At 37.9% G+C, this 26,188-nt stretch overlaps 1 protein-coding gene across 4 annotated transcripts in view; it reads right to left on the minus strand.

Annotated features, from left to right (window-relative positions):
* JPH1 (junctophilin 1) overlaps positions 1 to 26,188 on the minus strand; it is an 82,137-nt gene that overhangs the window by 11,628 nt on the left and 44,321 nt on the right. For all 4 annotated transcript variants that reach the window (XM_064389516.1, XM_064389507.1, XM_064389493.1 and 1 more), the window contains exon 3: positions 16,165 to 16,283. In XM_064389516.1, the coding sequence (XP_064245586.1) occupies positions 16,165 to 16,283 (119 nt within the window). The remainder of the gene's footprint in view (positions 1 to 16,164; positions 16,284 to 26,188) is intronic.

Consider the following 26,188-nt stretch of genomic DNA (forward strand, 5'->3'; position numbering starts at 1 on the left):
AGCAAGCGTGAAGAACATCCTCTCCCCAAATTCTAGTTAAACACCCACATGCACATTCACTACTAGGACTCAATTATCAAAGTGCATGTCTATACAGCTGTTAACATAAACAGAAACTGGCTGACATGCTCTGCTCCAAGTTTTGTTCTCAGATTTAATTGTTTAATGGTAAGACTTCAGCAAACACTGCTGAAGAAACAAATTTGCCGTAAATCTGCATGCATTGTAGGCAATGTTTTCTGCTTTACTTCCTAGAAGTCACATCTCAGATTTCAGGATCAGTTTCCCTAAGAAGTCAGAAGTTGGGAAGCTCTGTGAACAAAGAACTGCCAACAACCTTCCTGTATTTTCAAAAATGGCTTCTGAAAAACATATTGCAACTGTTTCTTCACTTCTATCCTTGCTAGCACAACAACTTTCCTTTGATTTCTTTATCCTTCTCCAAGTGAGCCTTATCTGTGCTTTAAGTCATAGAGAAATTCTGTGCTCAGAGAAGAAAGCCTGCACACATTTTTCTGCTTTTGAGTTTAGAGGAGGCTCTAACTGTGCTAGGCAGATACAGTGTTTTTACAGATGCCAGAAGCATATGCATATCTACACAGTGTGAAGATGAGAGGAAGGAAGAGCAGCATGAAGCTTTTGGAAGTTACTGAGTCATCTGGTAAGTAAGCATTGATGAGAAGAAGAATTACTCGGCATGCAAGGTCTTTTGAGCAGGAAACATTTTTGGCATCTCTGAAAACCAGGGGTGGAAATAGGGAGCTGTTAAGAAAGAAAGCTAGACAGAGACAAGCCAGGATTTGTTCTCAAATGACATTTGAGGAGGAAGTTTTGAGGAGTTAAGCCTGCACAGAGGAAGAGAACTAGAGGCTTGATTCACAGATTTTTATAGTCTTCCTGGTAAAAGGGAAAGGCAGCACAACACAAAGTAAGAGCTTCCACATATAAAGTTACAGGTATGATCGCCATTCCAAAAATTCTCAATCCTGTTGGGGATTTCCTTCCATCTTTGCTGAGATACATAAGGTAATGCTGAGGGGTTTAACATGCATAACTTTATTTTTCATATCTTTTCACATTAGATATAATTAGGGGTGTAAAGAGAAAAGGATACCTAAAAGAGCTCTGACTGATCTTTAAGCCCAAGCCACGGAGTTGTCAAATTGCAATGATTATTTATTAAGGACAGACCCATATTCACATTACCTTGCTCTTTATGACTGCTGTGGTTAAAGCATCCAGTTGGAACACTGCCTCTTCAGTCTTACAATGCTGCCTAAATTCTGAAAATTCACTGTGACATACTCTGCACTGCCTCATATATGTAAAGATTTGACTTTTACTAATATCTGACAGCACTTGACAAACTGAAGACACTTTCATTAGGAAAACATCAGAAAATGACATCAGAAATGACCTCAGAAATGTCATCCCTCTCCACCCTTTCCTGCGATCAACTAAAAGCCTCTCAAAGTTGGCCAGAGAAAAATGCCTCTCATCAAGAGACCTCCAAGCTGTTGGAATTTTTGAAAATAGAAGGGAACCCATGGTCTCACCAAGAGACCGGTGGAGTGAGAAGTAAAAAACTTAAAACAAAAATATAATCTGGAGCCTTCCAAAGAAGTTAAGTTTCAACAGGCTAACAATGCCACACTTTCACTGGGTATTTGGCAATATTTGATGCTATGTGACACTGAGCTCCACCAAAGAATGCTGCATCCAAGTAACATCTGAGGTGTCTGATCAGACATTCAGCCATTGCCTTTAACACAGCACAGCAGCCCTCCCTCCCACCCCCACAACATCACATAGGGATATTACAGATACATTCTTTGCCTCCAATCTTGTCAGGCACGTCTTTCCAGCACTGAAATTCTTGGCCCTTTGCTGAAGTTTGCTTTGGAGATTGTCCAAATCCCTTTTAAACATCTGTTCATTGTATCCAATACAACTGGACTGTGCACCTGTCCTGACCACTGACTATAAGCAGCAAGAACTCAGCTCCCACTCCCTTCTAAGGACTAAGAGCTGTCAGGATTTACCTTGTCCCCTTTGTTAAAGACATGATTCTACAGACATGGGTAAGGGAGTCCTTTATCATAAGAGCAATCTACAGCACAAGTTCAAAGAACCAAGGGCCAAGGGAATTTGTGAAGAGAGTCACTAACATCCTTTCCTGCAACATTTCTTAGCTGGCTGATCTTAATGAGGAAGAGAATAAAATTTGAGGGTAAAGAGTGACTATCTGACCAGGAAATGAACATGGCACTCTGGTTCTTCAGCAAGCAGATCTAGACATGATACATCTCAGTGCCTAAGGAGAACCTGGTCTGGAAAGCAGAACCAAGAAATGTTATCTAACCAAGTAAAGGTAAGATGAGCCTGCGTGTTTTCTTATGGTGACATGCTGACTGTGCTGCCATTGGATCAAAATTGAGGCACCTTTACTTGATTAAGGTCAGCCGTGGGGTGGTTTTGGCTCATACGCCTGTTGCGATGCCAGCAACTGGATGGCACCATTGAAGTGTGAGCTAGCCAGTACCTGGGGAGAATAGCCTCTGAAAGCCAAAGGACTATGTGGAAGTGTGCCAGGTATGCACTGATGGTCAGCTTGAACAGCATTTCACTGATGGCTGTGGGGTGAGGGAAGCTTTGATTTGGCTGAAGATGCACTCATGGCTGCACCAAATCTAGAATTTCTTGTGAATTTCTTATGTAATATGTCCTTCCTCCTGGAAGGGCTCCAGTAAGTATTGTGACAGCATGGCCAGCCCTGTAAATGAGAAGAGAAGGATGCCCTGGTTCTGCCACAGCATTTTTAAGGAGGTGACAGCCACATGCTTTCCCCCATGGCCTAGTGAGGCACACGTATTGGCAGCACAGGGCTGTTGCAGGACTGTGGCTCAAGGAGCATCTGAAAATGTCGTCCTGGAGGACACTGTAAATGCAGCCACTGTTCCCCAAGAAGGCTAAGAAGAGACCTCGTGCCTCATCAGATCACAATGAAATCTGAAGCTTGAGAGGGATGGCAGAATACATGCCAGATACTGAGGGAAAAGGCATACATGCAATTGCATCAGTGATTTTACAGACATCTTACCATTCTTACAATTTAGGAAAAATAAGCATTTCATATTACAATTTTTTTTTTGTCTACTGAAAGCAAAAAAAGACTGTAATGCCACTAATGCAGGCTCCAGAACATAATCTTTTAAGAATATAATACTTAAAGTACTATCGATGCTGAGTGATGTGATTCAATTTCAAGGTATGTTAGAAGTACTTATGAGATAAAAATATGCTTACTTTTGCTTTTTAAACTGAAGTTCATGTTATTTGATATAACCTACCTTTAGTGCTACATAGAGAGTTAACAAATAGCCAGGGCTATAAAGAGTATGAGAAACAATACTGTAATTTCATCTTTATGAGAAAATTCATGTTGTGCTTATAGATAAACTCCAAATGTGAAGCACATACCACACTTCCTAATTTTGTTCACATGTATGAACTGTTAGTGGAAGGATGCTCCATTTTCACCATAATGTTTAACAACTGTCTGTGGGTAATGGTGACACAATCAAAGCTACTTGCTCAACCAGAACACTGCAGTCTATATGCAAACCTTCCAAGATTAGAGGCCTCTTTTTACTGAACTACTCAACACTTCCACAAAAAAAGGAGAGAATTCCTGATCTGAAAAGTTTACAATCTATAAGTACAAAACTAAAGCTTATACTAATAGCCCATTTTAGTGATGGGGAAGCTAACCCAAAAGGAAATAATGACCCAAAACACATGTTTCATCTGAATAACCTTTCTGAATTTAGTGCTAGGCTGTGAATAAAATACCAACAGACTCAAAGCTTTGCTAAATCTCTGACAAACCTAAACATGTGGAGAAAGCCTTTGTCAAAACTAGGAATGGAGTTTAAGTCCCCTGAGTAATCAAAATTCCACACAGCACTTTGGCCACACGTTTGTTGCCTACCATGTCTTCTTGCTGAAAAAGCTGAGAGCTGATCTACCAAATCTGAATTCAAAGAGAGAAGGAAATAATAAACGATGAATAAGTTTTTTACTCCAGATTATACCCTAATACAAATCCAGAGCATGAGATGGTTGAAGCAAAAGCTTAAGACTTTTGTATTTAAAGGAACTGTACTAAAAAAGGGAAGTATATACTTCAGTGTTGGTACTGCATGTTGATATATACTATTCATGAAATAAGCCAGTGAAAACAATTTTGTTTATCTTCTGATGTTTTTGATGGCTTCCTAACGTGTCACTGTTGGCAACAAGATGTATGCTCTCACAATAGGATTTCTTTGCTATTCTGATGAACTTAACAAAACCGAAAAGCCAAGTGATAAATCAGAGGATCAACTAATATAGGATCTTTCTTCCTTATGTTAGGCTTTTTCAGGATAGGACATCCAGTACAAAAGAATTCCTCAGGATGGTGACTACAGGTGAAGAAATATAAATAATCAATTATCAATCTCTTAAAATAAATAATTCAGTGAGTCATTATGGAAGTGCAAATAACTATATTCAGTAAATTTTAGAAGGATAGGGTTTATTATTATTTTGTCATTGGGGAGATATGAAAGGAGGGAGAAGAACTATAATTAATATCATTAGTACTTCCTCTGTTTTGTTCTTAATTTTCTGACGGCTATACTGGTAACAGGGAACAAAAAAAACCTCCTAAGTGCCAGGCTGCTAGCTTGAATTCAGCCCAAGTGAATGGAGGGCTGTGCAATGTCATGTGCAAAATGTCATGTGCAAAATGGAGCAGAGATATGGTTACAATTTTAGTAATGTTTGGTAGACTGAACTGGGAATGAATAGGTCTGGAAATTAAAAATTATTGCCAGAAAAATTAAAGGATATAAGGCAAAGGGCTTAAATAGCAATAGGGCTCTGAGACAACAGTTCTGCTTGACTTAGGTATGAGTAGAATAGAACAGCACATTTCAGTCGAAAGGGACTTAGAACAATCATCTTGCCCAACTCACTGACTAACTCAGAGCTGAGAAAAAGTTAAAGCCTGTTACCAAGGGCATTGTCCAAATACCTCCAGAACACTGACAATCCTGAGGCATCAATCATCTCTCTAGAAAAGCCTTTTCCAGTGTTTGACCACCCTCCTGGCAGAGAAAGTCTTCCTAATGGTATTTTCAGAGGTTATCACTCCAGGTGTGTGCAGTGCCCTTCTGATGGATGCAGCAGCAGGGCATGGAATAGTGCAGCTCCATCATGGCTGGGTCAACGTGTGGCAACATAAGAACTGTCTCACTCCTAGTGATGCACAGATAAGTTATTTAAAAATTCCTTAATTCAAAAACACATATGTAGGCCTGGCTGCCCTGTTTCAGCTGCATCTGAAGTTGGTTATGCCACCTGGAATAATGGCTTTCTTTAACTGTACTTGAGAATGCTTTAGAGAATAAAAAACCACATTAGTTAATGCTTGAAAATAAAGCATGCCACAAAAGAGAAAAAAAAAAATGAAATGGAAGGAATTGTTTACACTGTTTTGTGAAATGCAGAAGAAACTCAAGTCTGGATGGCTGATTTAACTTTTAGCTTCTGATGGCAACTGCATTTTGGTGAGGTATGAACAGCATTTTAAACACTATTAAGCAGCTTTCCTAGCTAAGGGCAAATAAAAAAATCTTTCCTGGATCAATTTTAAAATTCCATTTGGCTGCCTTAGAATCCTTTTTTTTTTTTTTCCCCTGGACTTAATATACTAGCATGGAAGTATCATGGCAGCCTAGGAAAGCAAACTACAATGCAAACAAGAGGGAGAAGAGTCAATTTTTTTCACAATCCAAAAAGTACTCCAAAATATAATGTTTATTATTTAGAGTCTTTCCTAATTCCCTCCTAATTGCAAATCTTAATTTCCTACTCCTCCCTCTTTGAAGGTATCTCCCCTTTGCTGAAGTTTTCTCCAGCTTACACTTTCAGGGCTTCTCAATCTATTGCTAGCATTGCTGCTTCCTTAAGCAGTATTCCTGGTGGTCTTCCTTCTCCTGCTGGAGGCAAGACTGCAGCTAGCATGTGCCAACAGCTACTAACCAAATCCATGAGAGCCATGGAGATTGATGCCTACATGTGTTTAGTTTATGGAACTATTCTGATGTGACCTGGCAGACTGCTGTCTTTGAAACCATGTACTACCAACATGACTGAAACATATGACAAAGAGGTAGAATATAAGGTGATATTTCACTATTGCCACAACCTGACAAAGCCACATCCTCATTCAGTGATGTAAAAGTCAGAACACACACATCTCCCTGAGGAGTCCTAGTCCACTTAGGACTAACTTTAAAAGGCAGCATCGCTGAATACAAGCAGGCTTCAAAGCAAAGGGAAATGCAACTTTCCCTTCTTGCTAAGTAAAGATAAGGACCTACAGAAAGTATTCACTGGTAGAAATTGCTTATTAACTGTCTTGTTCAGAAGAACCCCAAACGCATAAATTCTTGCACATCAAGGTTGCTACTTTATACCTGCTCAGGAACAGTTTTGTGCAGTACCCTGAAAAAATTCTGCATAGTTTTGCTAGAATATGTATCTACCATACTTAAAATATCTGCTAATGCATTATTTTCCTGACTTTGATGTCAACAAAGGCGACACAGCCTTCTCAAAACCCCCACCAAATGCTTCCTGACACAGACTAGACTGAGATCAAAAGCCGTGAGTTACTTATTTACTAGCCCCACATACAGAGACACACACACATACACTTTGGCCAAACCCAAGGCTAGTATTTATGCCTCTGTGTTTACTCTGCTGTGACATTTACACAGCACAATACAGTTCTTGGTGTGACCTGACTACTTTCCTGCTAGTGTCTCTGCATTTCGTACAGGAATTTGTTGAAAAGCATATGACACCATGTTATCTCACAATGCTTTTGGAAAATATCAAAACATCTACTCAAGCACATTCGAGCTGCCAGCAACAGTAATGGCAACAGAAGAGGAAATGGACTTCAGCCAGAAAATTCACATCACAGGTAACATCACAAACTTATGAGTCTAGCAGTAGGATGATGACACAGATATTAATGCAATTCTACCAGTACGAAAACCAGACTGCCTCTTCTCTCCATGTCAGTTCCTCCAAATCTGAAATTGAGTTACCCTACAATTAACACACCTGCATACAGAACCTAAACAGTGTTTTTGTAATTTGCATTTTTGTATTATTCAATAACTAAAGAATCATTAAGGATAAAAGAATCCCTAAAAATAGGATTTTCTTCCTCTAAAGGTTTATAAATGCATCGTTAAAGTGCAGACACATACACACTGAATGATCTGAAGTTAGGAAAGACTACACTAATGAATTTCAAAAACTGCCTGGAGTCAGCACCAAAACAAGGAATTTATTCTATGTATCCAGTCTCTCCTCCTGTAACTGCTTTAGCAGGTGACTGAAATAGCTGTGGTATTTCCAAAACAGGGCAACACTTCCTAAATGTGTCTGCATACCAGTGTGTAAGCCTTTATACTTCTGGATTCAATACCATCAGAAAAATGTAACAAATTTATCTTACCTCATAGAGGGCACTATGAGTGCTGCACCTCTATCTCTAACACCTCACTGGCATATCAGCTTATGGACACAGAAATTGCCTGTGACCAGCAATCTTAATTATGGCTTGCTTTACTTACCCTGCCTTTCTGTTGATGAATACTGACAGAACTTCAAAAAATATCTGTTAAGATTACATGGTGATGCATATGACTCCTGTATCTAGGACAGGCTTCATTTTTTCATGGTAGATAATATGCAGACATTGTATTTAATGTGAATGATCCCAGCCAAATAACACATGCACTATAATCTACTTGAATGCTTCTAAGCCTGCAGGCTGCTTAACAGGCGATAACTGAGAAGGTAAATTTTTAGCTTTTTCACAAAAAAACCTAGAGACTACTTTACTTCATCTGAACTTCACAGGGGCAGCTGTTAACTGCAAAAGTAGGTTTTTTTAAGCTCCTAAAGGATGGACAGAAGTGAAAGGCTGTAATCCTATTCTCATTGCAACTGCATTTTCTCTGAGAAGATGAATTTTAAATATAGAGAGAGACTGTTAATGTGGCATAATAACTGTCTTTACCCAGTAGAATTCACACTTCTTTACATTTCTCCCAGCATGTCCAGATCTTTCTGACATGATGATCCCCAAAGTTATACACAGTATTTCAGACTCAGTGTCACTGGGATCATGCAGAGAAGGGACCATTCTCCATGACGTGCTTCTGTATATTCAGCCTGGAAGGGTATTAGCTACTTCTCTTATCACATTTCAAGTGCATGGCTATCATCCTGCTCCATGGGAGTTTGGCAACTGACCTTAACAGGAGCAGGTTCATGTCTGCTGTCCAACTGGCCAAGTCTGTCAGCTAGTCTTAAGAACTGTTTTTCAGTAAATTCAATAAACATGTGAATTTTTTGCCAAAGACCTTCTAACTTTTGCCTCTTTTAAAATCCTTATTTCATAAAGAGAAAGTGCCTGATTTTCTGAGAACACCCTTCTGTTCTTCCACTACAGAAAAAAGCAGAGGCTAGAATATGCACTCAGAGCTTGGGTTGTAGATGTCAGCATTTCTTATGCCTGTGGAATATCTTCCAAAAAGGCTCAAAACTGGGAAGACAGTAAATACATGTTTGTCAGCAAACAAGCAACATTACTCTTGAATATATAGGCATAGATATAGATAAGCAAAACAACATGGAAAAGCTGGACAGTTTCAGACTCCACTGATTCTACAGATCTAGAGATGCATTACTGCCTTTAATTAAAACTCCAGATATTTCTAAGGGATTCATGATTATATGACATACTGTCAGACTTAATTTTTTAGAAGTCTCCTTTATTGCCTTCTGTTTATAGAAAATACACTGGAAATTATGAACAGGAGTAAAATAAAGAGACTTGAAATTTACTGCTTTTGAAATATATGGCTTTATGAATTTTCTCAGAGGGTTGAGGGTTAATCCAGTATTTTTCAATAACAGTACTCATTAAGCTGTACCACACTTCCAGCAAAATTAATTTCTTTTATCTAGCACTGAAATTAATTATAAAGTGTAAGAGCCTGAAGTGACTGCTGCACTGCAAATGCCAGAACTGGAGAAATACTGCAATCAATTTAATTCGGGTAAAACTGGGGTATGTGAGCCGCTCAGTCTTGCATCCAAATCTGGCTTCTTTCCAATACGTTCTTTTCTTTTGTATTTTAAGAGAAACCCCACTCACCATGCCACTTACCATTCTGACCTCACACAGAGTCATTTCTTCCCTTTCTCATCAGTGCTCTAAGTTTTCATTTCTTTTAAAGTCTAAGTTTGCAATATCCATTTACTGCTCCTCTCCTCCAAATCTATCCCACACTCCTAAGATTGGCAACTGCCTCTGACAAAATACTTTCTGCTCTTCATCTGATACTTTTTGAGGAGCCTCTGCGATTTTCTTAGTCACATTTCAGTATCATTACTCCACTCTTACCCTCCTTTGACACAGGGGACCATTCTCCTCTTCTAGAACAAGTCTAGTCTGTTAACATCTGTGATTTATTCTTTTAATTCACCTGTATTTTTCTTTCATTTTTAAACTATACTTTCAAGGAAAAGAACCTCCGATTATTCTGTTCTTCGACTCTCTACCTTTGTTTTACAATTTTCATCCTGTTTAATTTCACCATACAAAAACTACCAATTCCATGCTGGCTGTGTTTCAGTTCCAGGTTTTACTCCTGCTCAGACAATGATTTGAACGAATAACTATTACTGAACTAACAGGTAGAAGTCTTCATCTTCTCCAAATTCTCAACATGGTCTTCCAGATCATACTGAACATTACATTATTCAGGTCTATAATATGAATTAAATTTTTCATTTTTGGGTATCTCCCTAGAGTCTCTCTAATTTTAAGTAAGTCTTAAATTTTGCAAACTTTCTTGGAATAAAAGGGCATGTATATTAGCCATCTACTTCAGTGGCCTTGGCAAACACAGAATGCAGCTGCAAAGATTATTTTTCTCTAATGGTCCACATCACATGTTAAAAGTGTAACAGGAGAAACCCAACCTTTTAAACATAATTTAAATCTCCACTCGTATAATAAAATCCTTTCAAAATAGATCACCATAGTTGACTGAAAATTAGCACTGTAAGGAAAGTTCTCAGTTCTTTGTTAGCTGAATTTCAACATGGAACAAATATTTATGACGCGGTTATAAATAGGATTTATAATGGAAATTTTGACACTGTGATAATACTCCCATGTGATAGACCCTACTTCATCTTGTCCTTGGCTGGACACCATGATAGACCAATATAGAAATTCACTGGAGCAGGCCAACAGTGTCCTGGAAGGAATGGTTCTTTTTCAGAGTGAATGAACAATTTTTAACAAGAGAAAGGAAGCACTGACCTCTTTCTCTCAGCTTACATCTGTAATTAACACTCCCATAGTGCCAGATTAGGTATGTACACCTAGGCTAGAATTCAAAAGGTTACTTTGAGACAGCAACACAGCACTGAAGTTAGCCCAGGCTTCAACTAGTTTCATAGTCAGATCCTGCAGCCTTTACTAAGCAACCACAAATTTCATCTGGATGCAAATTAACTAGCTCACTACTTATGCAAGTCTGTGAAAATTACAGTGATTGTAACAGCTTTATCTCTCTACAGGAAACTGGTTCTCTGTTATTAGTTTTAAAAGTTAATTTGCTCAAAACTAATAAGGCATATTTTTCCTAAGCAAATAACTTGATTATGTGACTCAAATGTATTTTGGAGAGACTGAGAAAGCATCCTGAAGAATTATGGCTATGCCTCTGCAAACTCTCTTTGCTTTGCCTTCTCCCAGGCAGGCTCTCCTGTCCTGGTTGCATCGCAGGAACAGTGAGCAGTGGGTTGAGCCAGCAGGTGTGTCAGGCAGTGCAGGAGGATGGATGCAGACTCCCAGCAAGCTGGATGGCCCTCATCCTGGGCAAGAGGAAAAATGTGGAAGGAAGGATGGAGGCATCTGTACTGAGGGCTTGGTGAGACAGGTGATAAATCTGGAAGTCATGTTGTGAAGACTGGTATGACATGACTTAGAAGCGGGGGAACAAGAATAAAGCTTGAAATTGGCACTTTTTCTTTTAATGCACCTTCTTTCTTTGATTACTGGATGCAACAGAAGTGCATTAGGATATGTCTATAGGCTCTGTCTTCTCTAGGGTTCTGGAGAAAGAGGATAGAAGCAATAAATTGTAGAGAAAAAATGGCACAGCAAGAAATCCAGTAACAGATCTGTGAGGATGATGAAGTCATATGTAGAATAAATTCAGAAAATGAACAGGCTCTTTTATGACTAAGAATAATGAGCGAGCTTCCGTATGCTTTAAGGCACAAACTGATGGCATGGCTGGTTACTTTAATCAGGCAAAATGCTCATTGTAATTGGCTTTTTAAATAAAACTACTTGGTCTGGCACACATGCATTTAGCCAGGACATTCCAGTTAATTAGCATCAGCCAGAAATCTCTCTTTCCTGTCCATATGGAGTTTGCATTTTGAGAACTCGAGGAGGTGGTGATGGCAGAGGAAGATGGGAAGGATGTTTTTTTTCCTTACACTACAGATATCTACCACTGGTCAAAAGAGAATGCAAACCACAGTTCCTCTTTAAGGCATTAGTGGCCATTACAAACTGACTTGTAATAAACTTAAAATGCTTATTTCTGAAACTAGTAATGTTCAGCATGTTAATACAGAAGCTTTAACAGTAACCAAATCTTGTAGTAAAAGATACTAGTAAACCTTGCCAAATTCTTACCCCTATCATTAGGAAGTCTTTGCTCATATAGTCCACCTAAAGAAATTCAGTCCATTTCTGAACTTGGACAGCTTTAATTTATGAACTGCTCCTTGATTTCTCTCATATGCCTTGTTTAGGAGGTCAAAGGCTGGATGAATTGTTTTGGTGACCCATGTATGTTTATCTGGCAGCTGTTTGGCCTGACAAATAATCTGTCAGAAAACAATTCAGATCTGAATTTCCAGACCTTAACTGATCTGTGGTAAAGTGCCCAGACTGCTCTTACCCTGCAGCAAAGTAGTTGTACCCTTCTTTCATTTAATCAAATGTTATTTATTCAAAGTGAATGAAAGAGCAGTATCCATTTGCTGCAGGATATACATGCACACAGACAATTACGGCTTAGCTCTCCAGTCCATACTTCAGTTTACCTCCTGATAGTGTGTTTACAAGACCACATCCCAAAGACAGTATGGGAATTTAGAATGCATGTGTCAGTCAAAGCATCCAGTAACCTTGTGCAAGACTAGGACAATAGTCCTAGTCACTGTCCTAGTCCCAGTCACCCCTTTTCACTGAGTGTCAAAAACCTTTATTTTCTGTTACATCTTTGATACAGTATTCCCATCAGTCATATGTTCTTCTCTAGGTCTTACAAGAGACACAAAAAAGCACTTATTTTTTTTCTCTAAGCGAAGAGAAATCTCAAACTGTCCCTGGATGACTCCCTTGAATGAGGCTATGACTCAGGTTTCATTTGTTTCCTGTCCTGGTGTGCTCTCTTTTGACACATCCACAAGTTTAGCAATGCCTGGAGGAAATAAACAGGTCAGAGCTGGGATTTCTCAGAATTTGTTTTATTTGTTGATAAAAAGGCCAGTAAAGTATGAATTTTAAATATAGAGAGTATGGTAGTATGGTCTCGATAAAGACTACAACATTTGTTAAATCTACAAAATGTAGAGCCTTGTGGGTAGGGCTCTGCAAAGACACACATCTTCCTAATTATTAATCACTAGCCAAATATCTGCTACAGCAAAAGCAGAAGCAGGGTATTGCCTGAGAATAGCATGAACAAACTCAGAGAAAACAGGTCTCTGCAAGCTTGTAAGTCCTTACACTATGGCTCTGACCTTTTCAATCATACTTGGCGTTCCTTATATGCAAATACTACGGCAATCAATCACTGGGAGACCTGAATCTCAAGATTTCTACAGTACCTCATTATTATCCTTACCTGCTGGATGCTACTTTACTTCCTACTGCTTTGTTCTCCTTTTAGTCTCCTTTTAAACTATACTACAAAGGTAAAGCCTGGAGCTTCTGATGAATGCCTTAATGAACATAAAGGTGAAACATGAGAGAAAGGATTTGGGAAGTATAAACTGCCATGGTGCAATGAATGATGAATATTCACTGTAATTATAATTTGTGTGTAATACTAGGCTATATATGGCCCAGAAAGTTGCTTTTTAAGAACCCGAAATTTAAGAGCTTTATCAAAAGGTTTTCAAATATTGAAATGGTTTTAGGCTACAAGTAATTCAGAGATCACTTATTAAGACAGAAAAGAATGCTTCTGTTATTTAGAGAGAGGTATTTATTTAACTTCTTTTTGTCTCTGTTTCAAGAGGCTTGTTGATATGCTACATACATTTGCTGCTGACAGCATGCTTGCCTACCATACTAAGTAGTTAAAGAATGAAGAGAAAAATCACACTTTCTCATCATAACCTATTTTCAAGACAATTTAGAACAATGGAAAGCTTTCACATAACTATAGTTTCAGAGTATGAGACAGAACATTTACTGATACCTTTTAGCAGCACTTACAGATACTGTAAAAATAAAAAGCTCAAGCAACAAAAGAAACCCAAGAAGTTGGTATTAGTGAGCAATAACAGTTACCTTCTTTTCATTCAAATACAGGAAAAATGCTATTTGTAAAGCAGATATGTACTTCTGTTTGTGTGAGGAAATGTAAATACTTCGAAATATTTACCTATTTTATTACCATAAATGACAAAAGCTAACAGTAACATTGTCCGGTTACTTACTCTTGGCACAATTCTTGGGAAATGCTTAAACAAACAAGTATGTGTACAAATGAGTGAGTTAACAGGTACCACACAGAAAAAGTGTATCTGAAAAAGGTATCATGTACACCGAGCCTGGAAAACATCTCAGACATGATAGCACATGAAATCATCACAATGATGTGTGAACCTGGTCGTTTGCAGGAGTTTATTTGGGATAACTGAGATTTAGTTAACACCTTGGCATTTAAAAGTTGTTTACGTCATGGGAATAGTTTGTTTTTTTTTCCAAATGTATACAGATATGCTATATTTGACTATCTTGGAAACAATTAGAGAATTCAAAATCTGGAGTCCAGAAAAGGTATTTATCTTTTGCTAGGAGCTAGCTGAGAGGTTTTCACACAGAGAACAGAGTAAGTAAACTTTGAGAAATGCTTTGCTGTGTCACTCCACACATATGTGGGAAGGGATACAAACTCTCCTCTTCTGTAAATAGAATAAAAGTTTCAAATGAGAGAAAAATAAGATCCCACACCTTCTCTCCCATATCTCAGCTGATCTGTCAGCAATGCTACTTCAATTCCTGTGTCAGAGAGTAAAAAGACACCTGATAAATTCTTGATCTGGGTGATTTCTTGGTGTCAAATTTCACACTGTCAGATGTTGGCATTTACTCTCAAGTACTCTAGTTATTGCTTTATTTGAAGGGTTTGGCAGTTTTTTAATAGTTTCTTTCCAAATGCTTCAATTCTTTGCATGGCTAAGGTTATAACTTAACTTATGAATGGCAAGATGGCCTGCTGCTGTAAACTGGGATTTCTTCAGCTGGTGGAGAATGAAGTAACGAAAAATGAAAAAGACTTGATTATGACTAGCAGTAAGTATGGGCCAATAATATAAATCCACAGGAGAGGTAGTACTGAGATAATTCGCAAAAGTGAAAAGTACATATTTATACTGTTTAAAAGCTAGTAAAGTCTTACTACTGGAAATAGTTCTGCTGAGTTTTGCTAACAGTTCTGGACTGCCATGTTTAAAAAAGATGAATTTATATTAGGATGTGTACAAAGGAAGTCTGCAATACTGGTAAAGGGGATGAAAATTCCCATCAGGTGAACAATCCTTGACTTAGGCACTAAATGAATACATAAAGAGGTCCTCAATCCCCCCAGTCCCAAAACACATTCTCTCTCTACAACAAAATACTTAGAAATAAAGAAGAAATCAAGTATTCTATAAGGTAACTGACAGTAAAGATTTAGTAACAAATATATATATAGTGACCACTTGAACTAAAAGTTGAAGTCAATAGTTGTGTTACTAGAAAATGATGCAGAATGTTGTTCTTTGCTTCTATGGGTCATTATAGCCTGCATTCACTACATGGGTGCATTTAAGATAAGTAAGTTTGTGTCTGAAACAAGGATGAGCAGAAAATGACAGTAAGTGAAAATGAATCTCAGAGCTATAATCTCTATTAGCATGCGAGTACAGGCAGATCCTTGAGAAGTAATAACAAGCTATGACTCAACTCAATTTGACAGGTGAAAGAAAGGGCAGACATGAAAAGACATTAAACTGGCAAATGGAGTTCCATTTTATCTATCCAATTTTAAGCTAAAGAGCAGTACACAGAAATATGAACCTCATGGAAAGACAGCAGAAAAACAATGCAAAACCAGCTTTGCTTCTTCCTGTAGCAACTTTCCCAACCCTGTGACAGATGAAGATGGGCTGCAATGCTGATGGAAGTGGGACAGACCTAATTCTATGCCATTATGAATATAGAACTAAAGTTCCATAGAGCACCCCAGGCATAACAGAGGAAGACTCCCTTGCAGATTATGTATGTCTAATGGTAAAACAGCCTTCAAAATTCAGACCTTAGCTAACACCAAGACTGTCAGGAATTCCACTGGACAGTAAAAAACCTATAGATCTTCCCACTAATAAAGACATTATAGAATTAATCAAAATTTCTGGTGATTTATGATTGCTGAAGTCATTGATACTGCCCTGAATCAACTACTAATCTGAGGCAAAGTTATGTGCTTGATACTGACTTTTCAACACTCAATAGTTTTCATACAAATAAATAGTCACCAAATTATTCAAAATGGAGAAGAAAATCTCCTTGAACAAATGTGTACCCTTCAAGACATACACATGACTTACTTCTGTATAAAAGACAACATTCAAGATGGAATCAACACTGTAACTTAACACAAAATCTTTTCACTGCAATAAAACAAATAGCCACATAAAGCCCCAATCTACAATTACCTGGTTGGTAGAAATTTGGTGAAAGTTCTCTGGCAACTGCTCTTGCAATATCACATTCCTGGCGAGCAGCCTGAGCAGCCTGATCCGCAGCATCAGCTTTAGCTCTTGCATGTGCGGTTCTGTACAAAGCAGAAAACAGTTTATATGCAGAGGAGTCTTTTATCAGGTGCAGCAAGCATGTGAGAGCAAAGGACCTCAGCTATCATATACTATCCTGTACAGTGCACTCTTAGACAAATTGTTGTGAGGAACTGCAAATCAGTGAAGTATTTCAGGATCAAAACAGTATTCCTCTCAGCTCTTCCGTCCTGTTCATCCTTGGATCATATTTACTTGCAGCAACACAATTTACAGCCCAAGCTTGTAATTAAAATTTCTAAAGAGAAGAATAGAATAGTATCCGACAGAAACACAGGATTAGGATTTATTTACATGCTACCAGAATGTGTATAGAAGTGCACAGAAGGTCAGACTGGGCCACCAGACTGACTCCTACACAGGATTCTGGGAGTTCAGGACACACGGTGTTCAAAGGGACTGAGGGATGCTACTACCTTTAGCACATTTCAAAGTTAATGCTGGGTCAGTGCTGGGTGCCATGTGAAAATTTCTGAAAGGAAAAATTCAAGTATATTGGCCCAGAAAATAGGAAATATCTTCCACAATCAGATCATGTCAGTAAGGAATAGCCTGGAAAATGTATTTAACACTTCAACAAGCTTTTGTAGAAATGGGAACTTAACTGTTCTAAATTCTTGTAACTCTCTGAATTTCAAATCCAAAAACAATCTGAAAAGACAACTTTTCTGAAGTCAAGACAACAGTATGCAATACTTTGGTAATCTGCGCTCTGCTTCCACTTTTTTCTTCTTGCTATTTCTCAAAAACCCCCAAGAACAGCTTCTGCAAAGGCTTCTGATTCCACACTGCAAACTGATAGTTGTGTTACTGCAGGTTTGCACCACTGCATGCCCCATCTTCCCTCTCCACTTCATTTTCCAAACAGTCATCTGTTTAAAAATTCCTGATGGTAGCGATCTCTCTGTGACTCTACAGCATTAGCACATAGCCTCGAGCTATGAAATGGCTGGTTAGAACAGAGGGGAAGCTAAACATGGCAAACCAGCAGAGTATTTTGATACACTAAAGATATTACTAACATTTTTGAACCAAGTACATTACATTTTGTGATCGCATCACTTTTCTCATAACATTCTAATAGAAAACTGACACAGAAGTGAGAAAAGAATTAGTTAACAGGACAACAATAACAGCAAATTTTATCCCAAGTGCCTGGTAATAGCAATGAGTAGCAATTAAATAAATGAAAATTTCTAACTTCACTGTAAAAATTCAGTTTTATTTTCAAGCGATAATGAAGGGTTCTATGTGTTTTAGATAAAAGAAGAATTAAATGTTAGCATTAACCAGAATGAGCATCAAGAGATTAACAGTATGGCAGACTTTGCATTTCTAAAAGGATGTTTAATCCCGTAGGGTACTAGTATAAACACAGACATAAAAAAACCACATAGACAGTTTCATCTGTGGTGCCTGGAGAAGATTTATTTAAGTTACACCCTCCCTAAAATGTGTGTGGGGATAAATGTTGAATGCTCTTTCAAAGCTTAGCTTGTCATAATTTACTGGATAAATATTAGCTTATGCTGCCTTCTTGAAGGTACCCCTAGGTCTGTGAGAAAAAAAAAATGAGCAAATGAATTGTAACACCTTTGCTTTGTACTCAGGATGGGGGAAAGAAACTGTTAATAAAAACAAATAGACTGTATAATCCCATATGTGTTCTGTGCAGTTCGTGAATGGGTGTATGGTATGTGCCTGCCTAGTAACAGTAATCAAACCCGTTCTTTCTCTATAATCATTATTTTCAATTAGATGAGCTATTCTTAGCTCCTGCATAATTATGTCTATGTAGCATAAACCTAATGAAGCAGTCCTAGCACTGGGACATTGTTTTGTGAGACAATAATGCAGTCTGCTCATAGATAAACTAGACACTGGTCATCTTTTTGTGATGAAAGAACAGCCAGACTACTCCCATACAAAAATAGTCTAATACTATTGCTACTGCTAAGACAGACATTTTAAAAGCTAATATATTACATAAACAGCATCAGGAAAGCATACTGCCAGGATAATGCGTTTATTTATTGATGCCTATTAATTTTCTGTATTATTATACACAGAAGAAGCATTATTATATTATAAGAAGCAAAACGGACATTCTGTTGAAAAGTACAGTATCAATTAGTTGTGGAATTAAGTGGTGGCATGAGTAAGAAGCCAGTGTAACTTTGCCACATGAAGCTGGGCAGAGCAGGTCACAACAGGAGGAAGCCAAAGGAACAGAAGGTAAACGAGCACAGCCTTCCTTGGCTGCCTTATCTCACACCTCTTTTTTCAACTCGCCCTTCCTGCTGCTGTCCCCTCTTGCACTGCCAGCGCGGAGCTGCAGCGGAGCAGAGCAGCAGCGAGCCCTGCCAAGGCATGTCCCGCAGTGACACACGGAGCACAGCTCGGCGCCCGGCCCTGGAGGGCAGGGCACACGAACGCGTTTGTGCTCCTCCTCAGCAGCCCTTCGACAGCCAGGCCGAGGAGCGTGCTGAGACACTTCCCTGACAGCCTCTTCAGCGCTGACGAGCGGTGACAAAAGTGACGAGAGGGGGAAGGCGGCAGAGCTGATGCTCCCGCAGAGCAGAGCAGCTCCGGCCCTGCCCGGGAACGCGGCCGCTTCGCTCCCTGCAATGTTTGCTGCTCATCACCTCGGCATTCGGCTGCTTCCCGGCTAACTTCAGCGACGTGTGCTTCATCCTCTCCCTTTGCAACTGCATACTGACATAAAATGTAACTTCTTGCACACTTAATTCTAAGTGTCAGACTCAAATGATTTTCTGTTGCTATTTATTTTCTTTTTTTTTCTTTTTTATACTGACTTCTACATTAGATCTGCCTGTATGTTTTCCAGATGACTTGCTTACAATTACTGCTGTTTGATACTTCATTTTTGTCTGTACCTGTTTTGTTCTGCCTTGAACTGACTTGCACACTATCAGACTAGTATTATCAGAAACTATGGAGAAATATTTTAGTTTTGAATGACCACGTTTCTAAAGGAGAACTATCCAAGCAGAAATAGAATCCATTTGCTCCATTTATGCTTCCCACAGTTTTGGAAAGGTTTATTTACCTTTTATTTTGGGAGTGAATTTGTCGCTCTAAGGTCTCCAAGTTTTGTTTTCTATCAGCAATTATTCATTGAAATTTAAGTCTGTGATATGTCATGTTAAAACTACCCACAACTGAATGACCACTATCTACTTGAGAACTGTTTTTTTCCTCTAGGGAACTCTGTGTCCCTTGCTATGACAAGAGATCTTTATGAGAACTCTTGAAAGCAAAACTCAAAAAAAAGTCTCAGTTTCTCTTCCCAGCCAAGAAAAAGACTGCAGTAGGTTTTTTCCAGGAAGGATTGATCTCACGTTTCAGCAGCAAAATAGAAATTATGCAGGAGAGAAGGCAGCAATCCACAGATTGCAAAACAGTAGAGAAAGATAAGTAACCTGCTTTGCAATGCTGCATTATAATCCACAGCAAAGGACCTTTAACGATTTTAAGTGAATAGGGGGCTCTTTGTAAAAAATTATTTCTCAGCAACTGTAATACCTAATTCACACTAGTAACTTTTGAATTACTGTGTGGTTATATGTGTATTTGTCCCAGAAAATATCAGGATATCATAAATATTTCACATTATGTGGCAAACACATGCTTGAAAGCTTTCAAATGAATACAAATATTAAAGTATTTACCAAAATCAATTCATATTTACAGGAAAAATCTACCACTTCACTAATGAATGCACAGAGATGTTAAATTTACAAGACAGGGGCTTGAAATTAAATTGTATCTATGGCAGGAATCAAACTGCACTTACATGAAAAAGGATTTTGTAGCTATAGCTCATGGAGTGTCCTGGTAGCACATGGCAGGATGTGGAGTCTCTATAGATCCCTGCTAGATACCAGCATATCTGATACCTGGCAGGTACCAGATACCACCAGTCTCTGTGATCAGTGAGTGACCACTGCTTGACTGAAAACCTGAGAAACCAGGGTCTGATTTTTAGAGCAGCCTAAGTTTTCTAGACTGTGGGACAACTGGTATTACCACTGATATCTCTTTTTTCTGTGTTTCACTGGGTAGGTAAACAGGAACACATTGTATTAACTAGACTCAAAAATTATAAACGCAGAGCAAGAGGCTTCTTACAAGCAGCTCCTTCTTTCAGCAATATTATGGTCAAATTTCTATCTATTTATGTATGAAAAATAACTTGAAGGAGAAGTGCTGAGGTTTGAAGAGCTTAAACAATATTATCTCCTTTTCTGCAGCAACAATGCTTATATATAATGCTATGTGCCTGGAATGCATTATGTAATATTTAGCTAAATTTAAAACCCATTTAGAACTGTCCATTACCCTCCAGATTATTTTGTATTTCCATGGCATCCTTCAACACACATGTAATGCTGCCTCATTCAGAGTCAACTAAAAATGTAAGCAGCATATGTTTACTTTGTTTCATTTTTCAGATTTTATTCAACACAGTGAATCCAGCATAAAGCTTTCCAGGAGCTTACTTTCTATTTCTTAAAATTATAAAAATAATTCTGCTTTTCATTTGCCAAGTATATGACACACAATTATGCTCCTATCACATTATCCTAAACTAATAATATTTACAATGTTAAATGAACAGATTTCCATACTGTAAGCATAAAAATATCAGTGATGACCCAACTTACATAAAGTTCTCAAGAGATATTTTTTATTAATGGCAGATATCAGGTTTATCTGTGTAATATTATATATTGTGTATGTAATGTTACCAATTACCATCCTTCTTGAAACTGGAATTCTCTAAAAACAATCCTACCTTCTTAAATTCTAAAATGCAGTGATTGTTGTAGCAAGCAGACAGTATTGTGTTGAAGTTTTTTCCCAAGTATAACACTTTGTAACATTTTCACATTTGCTTCTATCTGTTGGAGAAAAACTTTGCAAACTGCAAAACCAAGTTCTGGTAAAATTGGTACAGAGATCTGTAGCATTTCCAGGTAAAATTAGCAGGAGAGAAAGAATTTAAGGGAAGTTCTTTGGTAGACAATTTTTTTCCTTGCCCCCACTTTATTTCTATATTCTACTGATATATCAGTAATGAATGCTTAATACATATAGAAAATCTATGCATTTTTTAACATTGCAAGTGAGACACTGGCATTTATCAAGTGTGGTAGTCATTTTTCTCAGCTTCTTTCAGTGATAATACTGGATGAAAACCAATATTGTGCTATGGAAGAATTAAAAATACATACTTGCATGGCTAAGAACTCTTGGACTCATAACTCTCAGCAACTCATTGCTATAATAGCTTAGAAGTGAGGGTAGGTCACTTGCTGGATACCAGCAAGAAATGGGGGTGTCTGAGAGAAACTGAAAGAGGAAAAAGACTGACTAATATATAAAGCAATACAAGAACTTCACGTCAGTAAGTAATTTAAAGAGATTCTAAACTCCAGATTGAATTAATAAAATGAGACCTATGCCCTCAGCTAACTTTACTTCATCAATCTCCTTTGTGCTTCACTGATTTTTAATCTCAACCAGCCACTGCTTCTTTATGAACTGACTTCACTCACTAACTGGACTAGCCTGGTACTACCACTGAAGTCTGATGTAGTAAAGCATGAGCAGGTCTATTATGCAAACACTGCTGGCACATCAATCTGTATCACCTCACCTAATGGAGTTTGCTTCTGAAATCCTCCTTCCCAGCCTAAATTGATTTCTCATAGTTTTCAGTCCTTACTCAGAGGAACTTCAAAAATACTAACCTTTAGTTAGTAATGCCTGAAAAACTGAGGAAATTCCTTACACTTGGCAAATAGCCAACCTGGTTTCAGTACTTGAAAACATAACCTGGGGCTAATGACTAGTAAACAAGATGTCAGTTTTAGGCATAAATAACAACATAAATAAATTCAGTCTATGTCCACAGAGATGTATAGGCTAACAGTGTATTGTGCCAGACACCATAAATAAACAAAGTATTTTGCCAACATTTCATACACCTGTAAAGATTATGGGTCCTATACCTTATCTTGCTTGCCTTGATTGAACATACTTGGACTATGTTTTTTTAAGGTTTCTGATTTTGTACCCTATGGCAATGTATTCGAACAATAGCATAAATTACATGCAATTAATGAAGTACATAAAAATGGATTAAAAGCTAACTGTAACACATTTCAAAGCTTTATGCAGAAAACATCAAAGAAAACGGCTGACCATGTGCATTTTACCTTAGGAGTTAGTTTCTTGTTCCAGAATTATTTAATATTTCACTTTCAGAATGTGTCAATACAAGCTAAAACATACTGTGGTAGAGCTGGCAAGTTACACAACTTTGGAATTCTGAAAAACCCCAAAGACAATTTACTGTAACCTGAAGTTACTGTAATCTACAGTTCACTGCAACATGAAGTTAAATCATAGCAACTCCAAACCCCACTGTGTTTAAGTGTACCAAAACAAAATACTGGGAAACAAAAATCTAGCCAGTATTGGAGATGGTCATGGAAAGCAGCACAAAAACAGGTGACACCCTGCTGGCTAGTCTCACACACTGCTGCAAAAGGAAGTGTTAACGTGCACTTGATACATTTAGAGACAAAAATCAAGTATAAACCAAGGAATTTGTTTTTGCTGTACTACATAATCTAGCACCCATAAAACCACTAAGGGAACAATGCCCAGCTCATCCACATCCCAAGAAGGAAAAAGTAATGTCAGGACCACAGAATAACTGTGGATCTAAAAAGACAAGCTTTTTGACTTACACTTCTTGAGCCTCCTATCTATTGGTTACTGAAAAGAAAACACTGAGAAGCCACTTTCCAAGGTGTACACCCAGGCATCTGACAGTGGAATATGGGGAGGACATAATGGGGAAGAGAAGTGTTTCAGATAAAGACATAACTGCTCCCATGATAAGAAGCTGAATTTGGGCACAGTCAACCTTGAAACCTTATGGGTGTATTTTAGAGAGAAAACTATGAATATTTCCAAGTCTTTGCAATGATATTAGGCACTGTAGTAAAAGTGTTCTTTAATCCATTTTCTGAGAAAATAATTACATAGTCTTTTGTTTACAGGAAGTGAGATTAGTTGATTTTGGGACTGTTTACATTAGGTATTTCAGACAGCTGACAGAAGGGCTCTAATCAGCTCATTGGAGACACCCATCTTACTCCATTAAAGTAAGAAACTTTTTCAGTTTGGACCTCTGAACTGTACAAATGTCAGACTCCTACAGTGGTGAGCAAGTTTGTAGGCACATTTACATGTGCCCTGCTCTGCCTACAAATATGGCAAACATCAATCCACGTGCTTGTTGAGGAATCAGCTGCCTTCTTATGCCAAGATTTAGAACATTTTTGTATTCTCCTTCAGACCTCTAGGGTCCATATCAATAAACCCAGAACATCTCAGTAACTCAGGAGTGCCAAGGTACTAATTTTTGTAACACCAGTCTATTATACACAGCAGTTTAGAAAGATTTTAGGTGAATGAAGGACAGTATCCTTGAAAGAACGTATTTCTGAAAATCCACTTTCAACAACTGACATAAATTAGTTCAATCTCCCTAGTCTGTCTTTCAGGCCCTCACTCCTGCTCACCTGTTTGGAAGAAGACTCACATACAAATGTCTGAATTTACAAAGTTTTTTTGAATTGCTGTTAGCATCCCTGGAAAGGCTTCTTTTTGTGGCACTCTCCTTAATTTCAGGTGTCCTACTAGCCTAGCATTATTTATATGCACACCAGATACTCTGCTGCTGTAAGGAGGAGCTGGCTCTTCATGTGATGGTACTCAAACCACTCTGTCAGTAGTTTGAATGAATGAGTTTTGCTTTCATATTGATTTACTTGACTATAGCACACGGCACAGAAATCATAGAATCATTTAGACTGGAAAAGACATTTAAGACCATCAACTCCAACCATTAACCAAGGACTTCCACGTCTGCCACTAAACCACATCTCTGAGTGCCCCACATCCAGAAGTCTTTCGAATACCACCAGGGATGGTGACTCAACCACATCCCTGAGCAGCCTGTTCCAATGGTTGGCAACCTTTAGGTGAAGGAATTTTTCCTAATATCCAATCTAAACCTCCTAAATCTGTCACTCCAGAGACTGTTTCCTCTTGTCTTACTGCTTGTTACCTGTGACAAAAGATTGACACCCACCTGGCTATATGTTAAAGATGGCACAGTCTTCAATTTCATCAAGATCAGCACCATCACTTCAAGCAGAATGCAAGTTTCCCTGTGGGAATATTTACACTTGGAAAAAATGCACTTTTGTGTACTATGGTCATTGGGGGTTTCCCCCCATTTTTGCCAATTGTGAGTCACTAACAGTATTTTTTCTGTCACATAAATCTTGATGTGTATTTCTCTACCCTACTTTATAGGACAGATTGTATTCTATTCTATTTTATTATGAAGGCTCCTCAGTGAGCAGTATTTTCTTCCAGTTCCCTGACCCCATAATTAAATTAATTCCTGCAGACAGGAAGGGACTATTTTTTGAAAGGGATAAGGGAATAGCTGCAAACAATTTGTTGTTTCCAATAACTAAAGCAAATTATATTATTTGGCTGAAGAGAGCTTCTGAATCTAGCTAGAAGTGTGAAAAATGATAACCACTAGAGCTTCAGCTGCTCCTGATGACATAGTTAAGTGAAGAAAAACAAAAAGGAGATAAATATATTTCTTCTCCCTTCATCGTAGTTTCATGAAAAGAAGAACTTAATGTAATAATGAAGTGCACAGTAAAGGCAATCCTACTCAAGGAAATAGGAATAAATGGACCACAGTGATCATTTGCTCAGATAATTTTTAAGGTATGTTTAGTGCATTGCACTTCCCCCCACTAGAGATTTAAAAAAAACCAAACTGTTATTCATCTGGGACAAATAAAATAACATATTAAGTATGATGACTGCTATCATCAGCACCAATATCTGGAAGCTGTTCTACATTCTCTAAATATAAGAAAGCAGTAACATTGTTTCAGGGATACAACTAGATGAAAAATTACAAGAAGAGATTGGAATTTTTTTTGTATACAAATGGACTGTTTTTTCCATTCAAAACATTATGTTTTTCAGTGTTCTACTGATTGCTACCACTTTAAATTACTTTAAAAAAATCAGAAAATATGATATCAAATGTCATTATTTAGAAATTTCTTCTTGTTAGAATAGTTCTAGTTAGAAAACTTTTGGAAGCTCCACCAATCAGTAAACTTACTCAGAAAAACTATGTCAAATGTCATCCATGACAATGTCTGCATTCCTTAATTGCTCCCTTATACAAAGTTGATGTGGTTTTTTAAACTTATTTTTTAAATTTCAAGGAAAAGGAAGTCCACAGTGTTAGAGATATTTCAGTAAAGACTACCAAAACTTTTAGAGAGTAGCATGTATAATGTAAGACCTACATCTGATCTCTGAACATCAAAATATATGTAACTCGCAACACACTTGTTGCATGAAAACTACATTCCCAGAAAAGAGAGGGAAAATGTGAAAAATTAGTTAAAATTCTGTGGGGTTTTAGTTGCTTCAAAAAGTTCAAGACAAACTCTCCAATCATGAGTACTTCTGGAAGCATGCTTCATGCTTTGTCCAAGTGACTTTGGCAGTCTGTCCTTACTATACTATGGTTTTAGTACATGCTTAGTGTCTTGGTGCTTATTTGGTTTTCTCCATTACAAAAGCTTCAACACACACATTTGCTTACATTTTCTCAAACTAAAGTCATAGTATGAAATTAAAATCTTCATAACAAATGAGAACAGAAAGGATACACCGACCACAGAATAAACACAGAAGAGCTTCGCGCATTGCGCAAAATTGTCTAGAAAATAATACA

The sequence above is a fragment of the Passer domesticus genome, chromosome 1 (assembly GCF_036417665.1).
Source record: "Passer domesticus isolate bPasDom1 chromosome 1, bPasDom1.hap1, whole genome shotgun sequence".
Lineage (NCBI taxonomy): Eukaryota > Metazoa > Chordata > Aves > Passeriformes > Passeridae > Passer > Passer domesticus.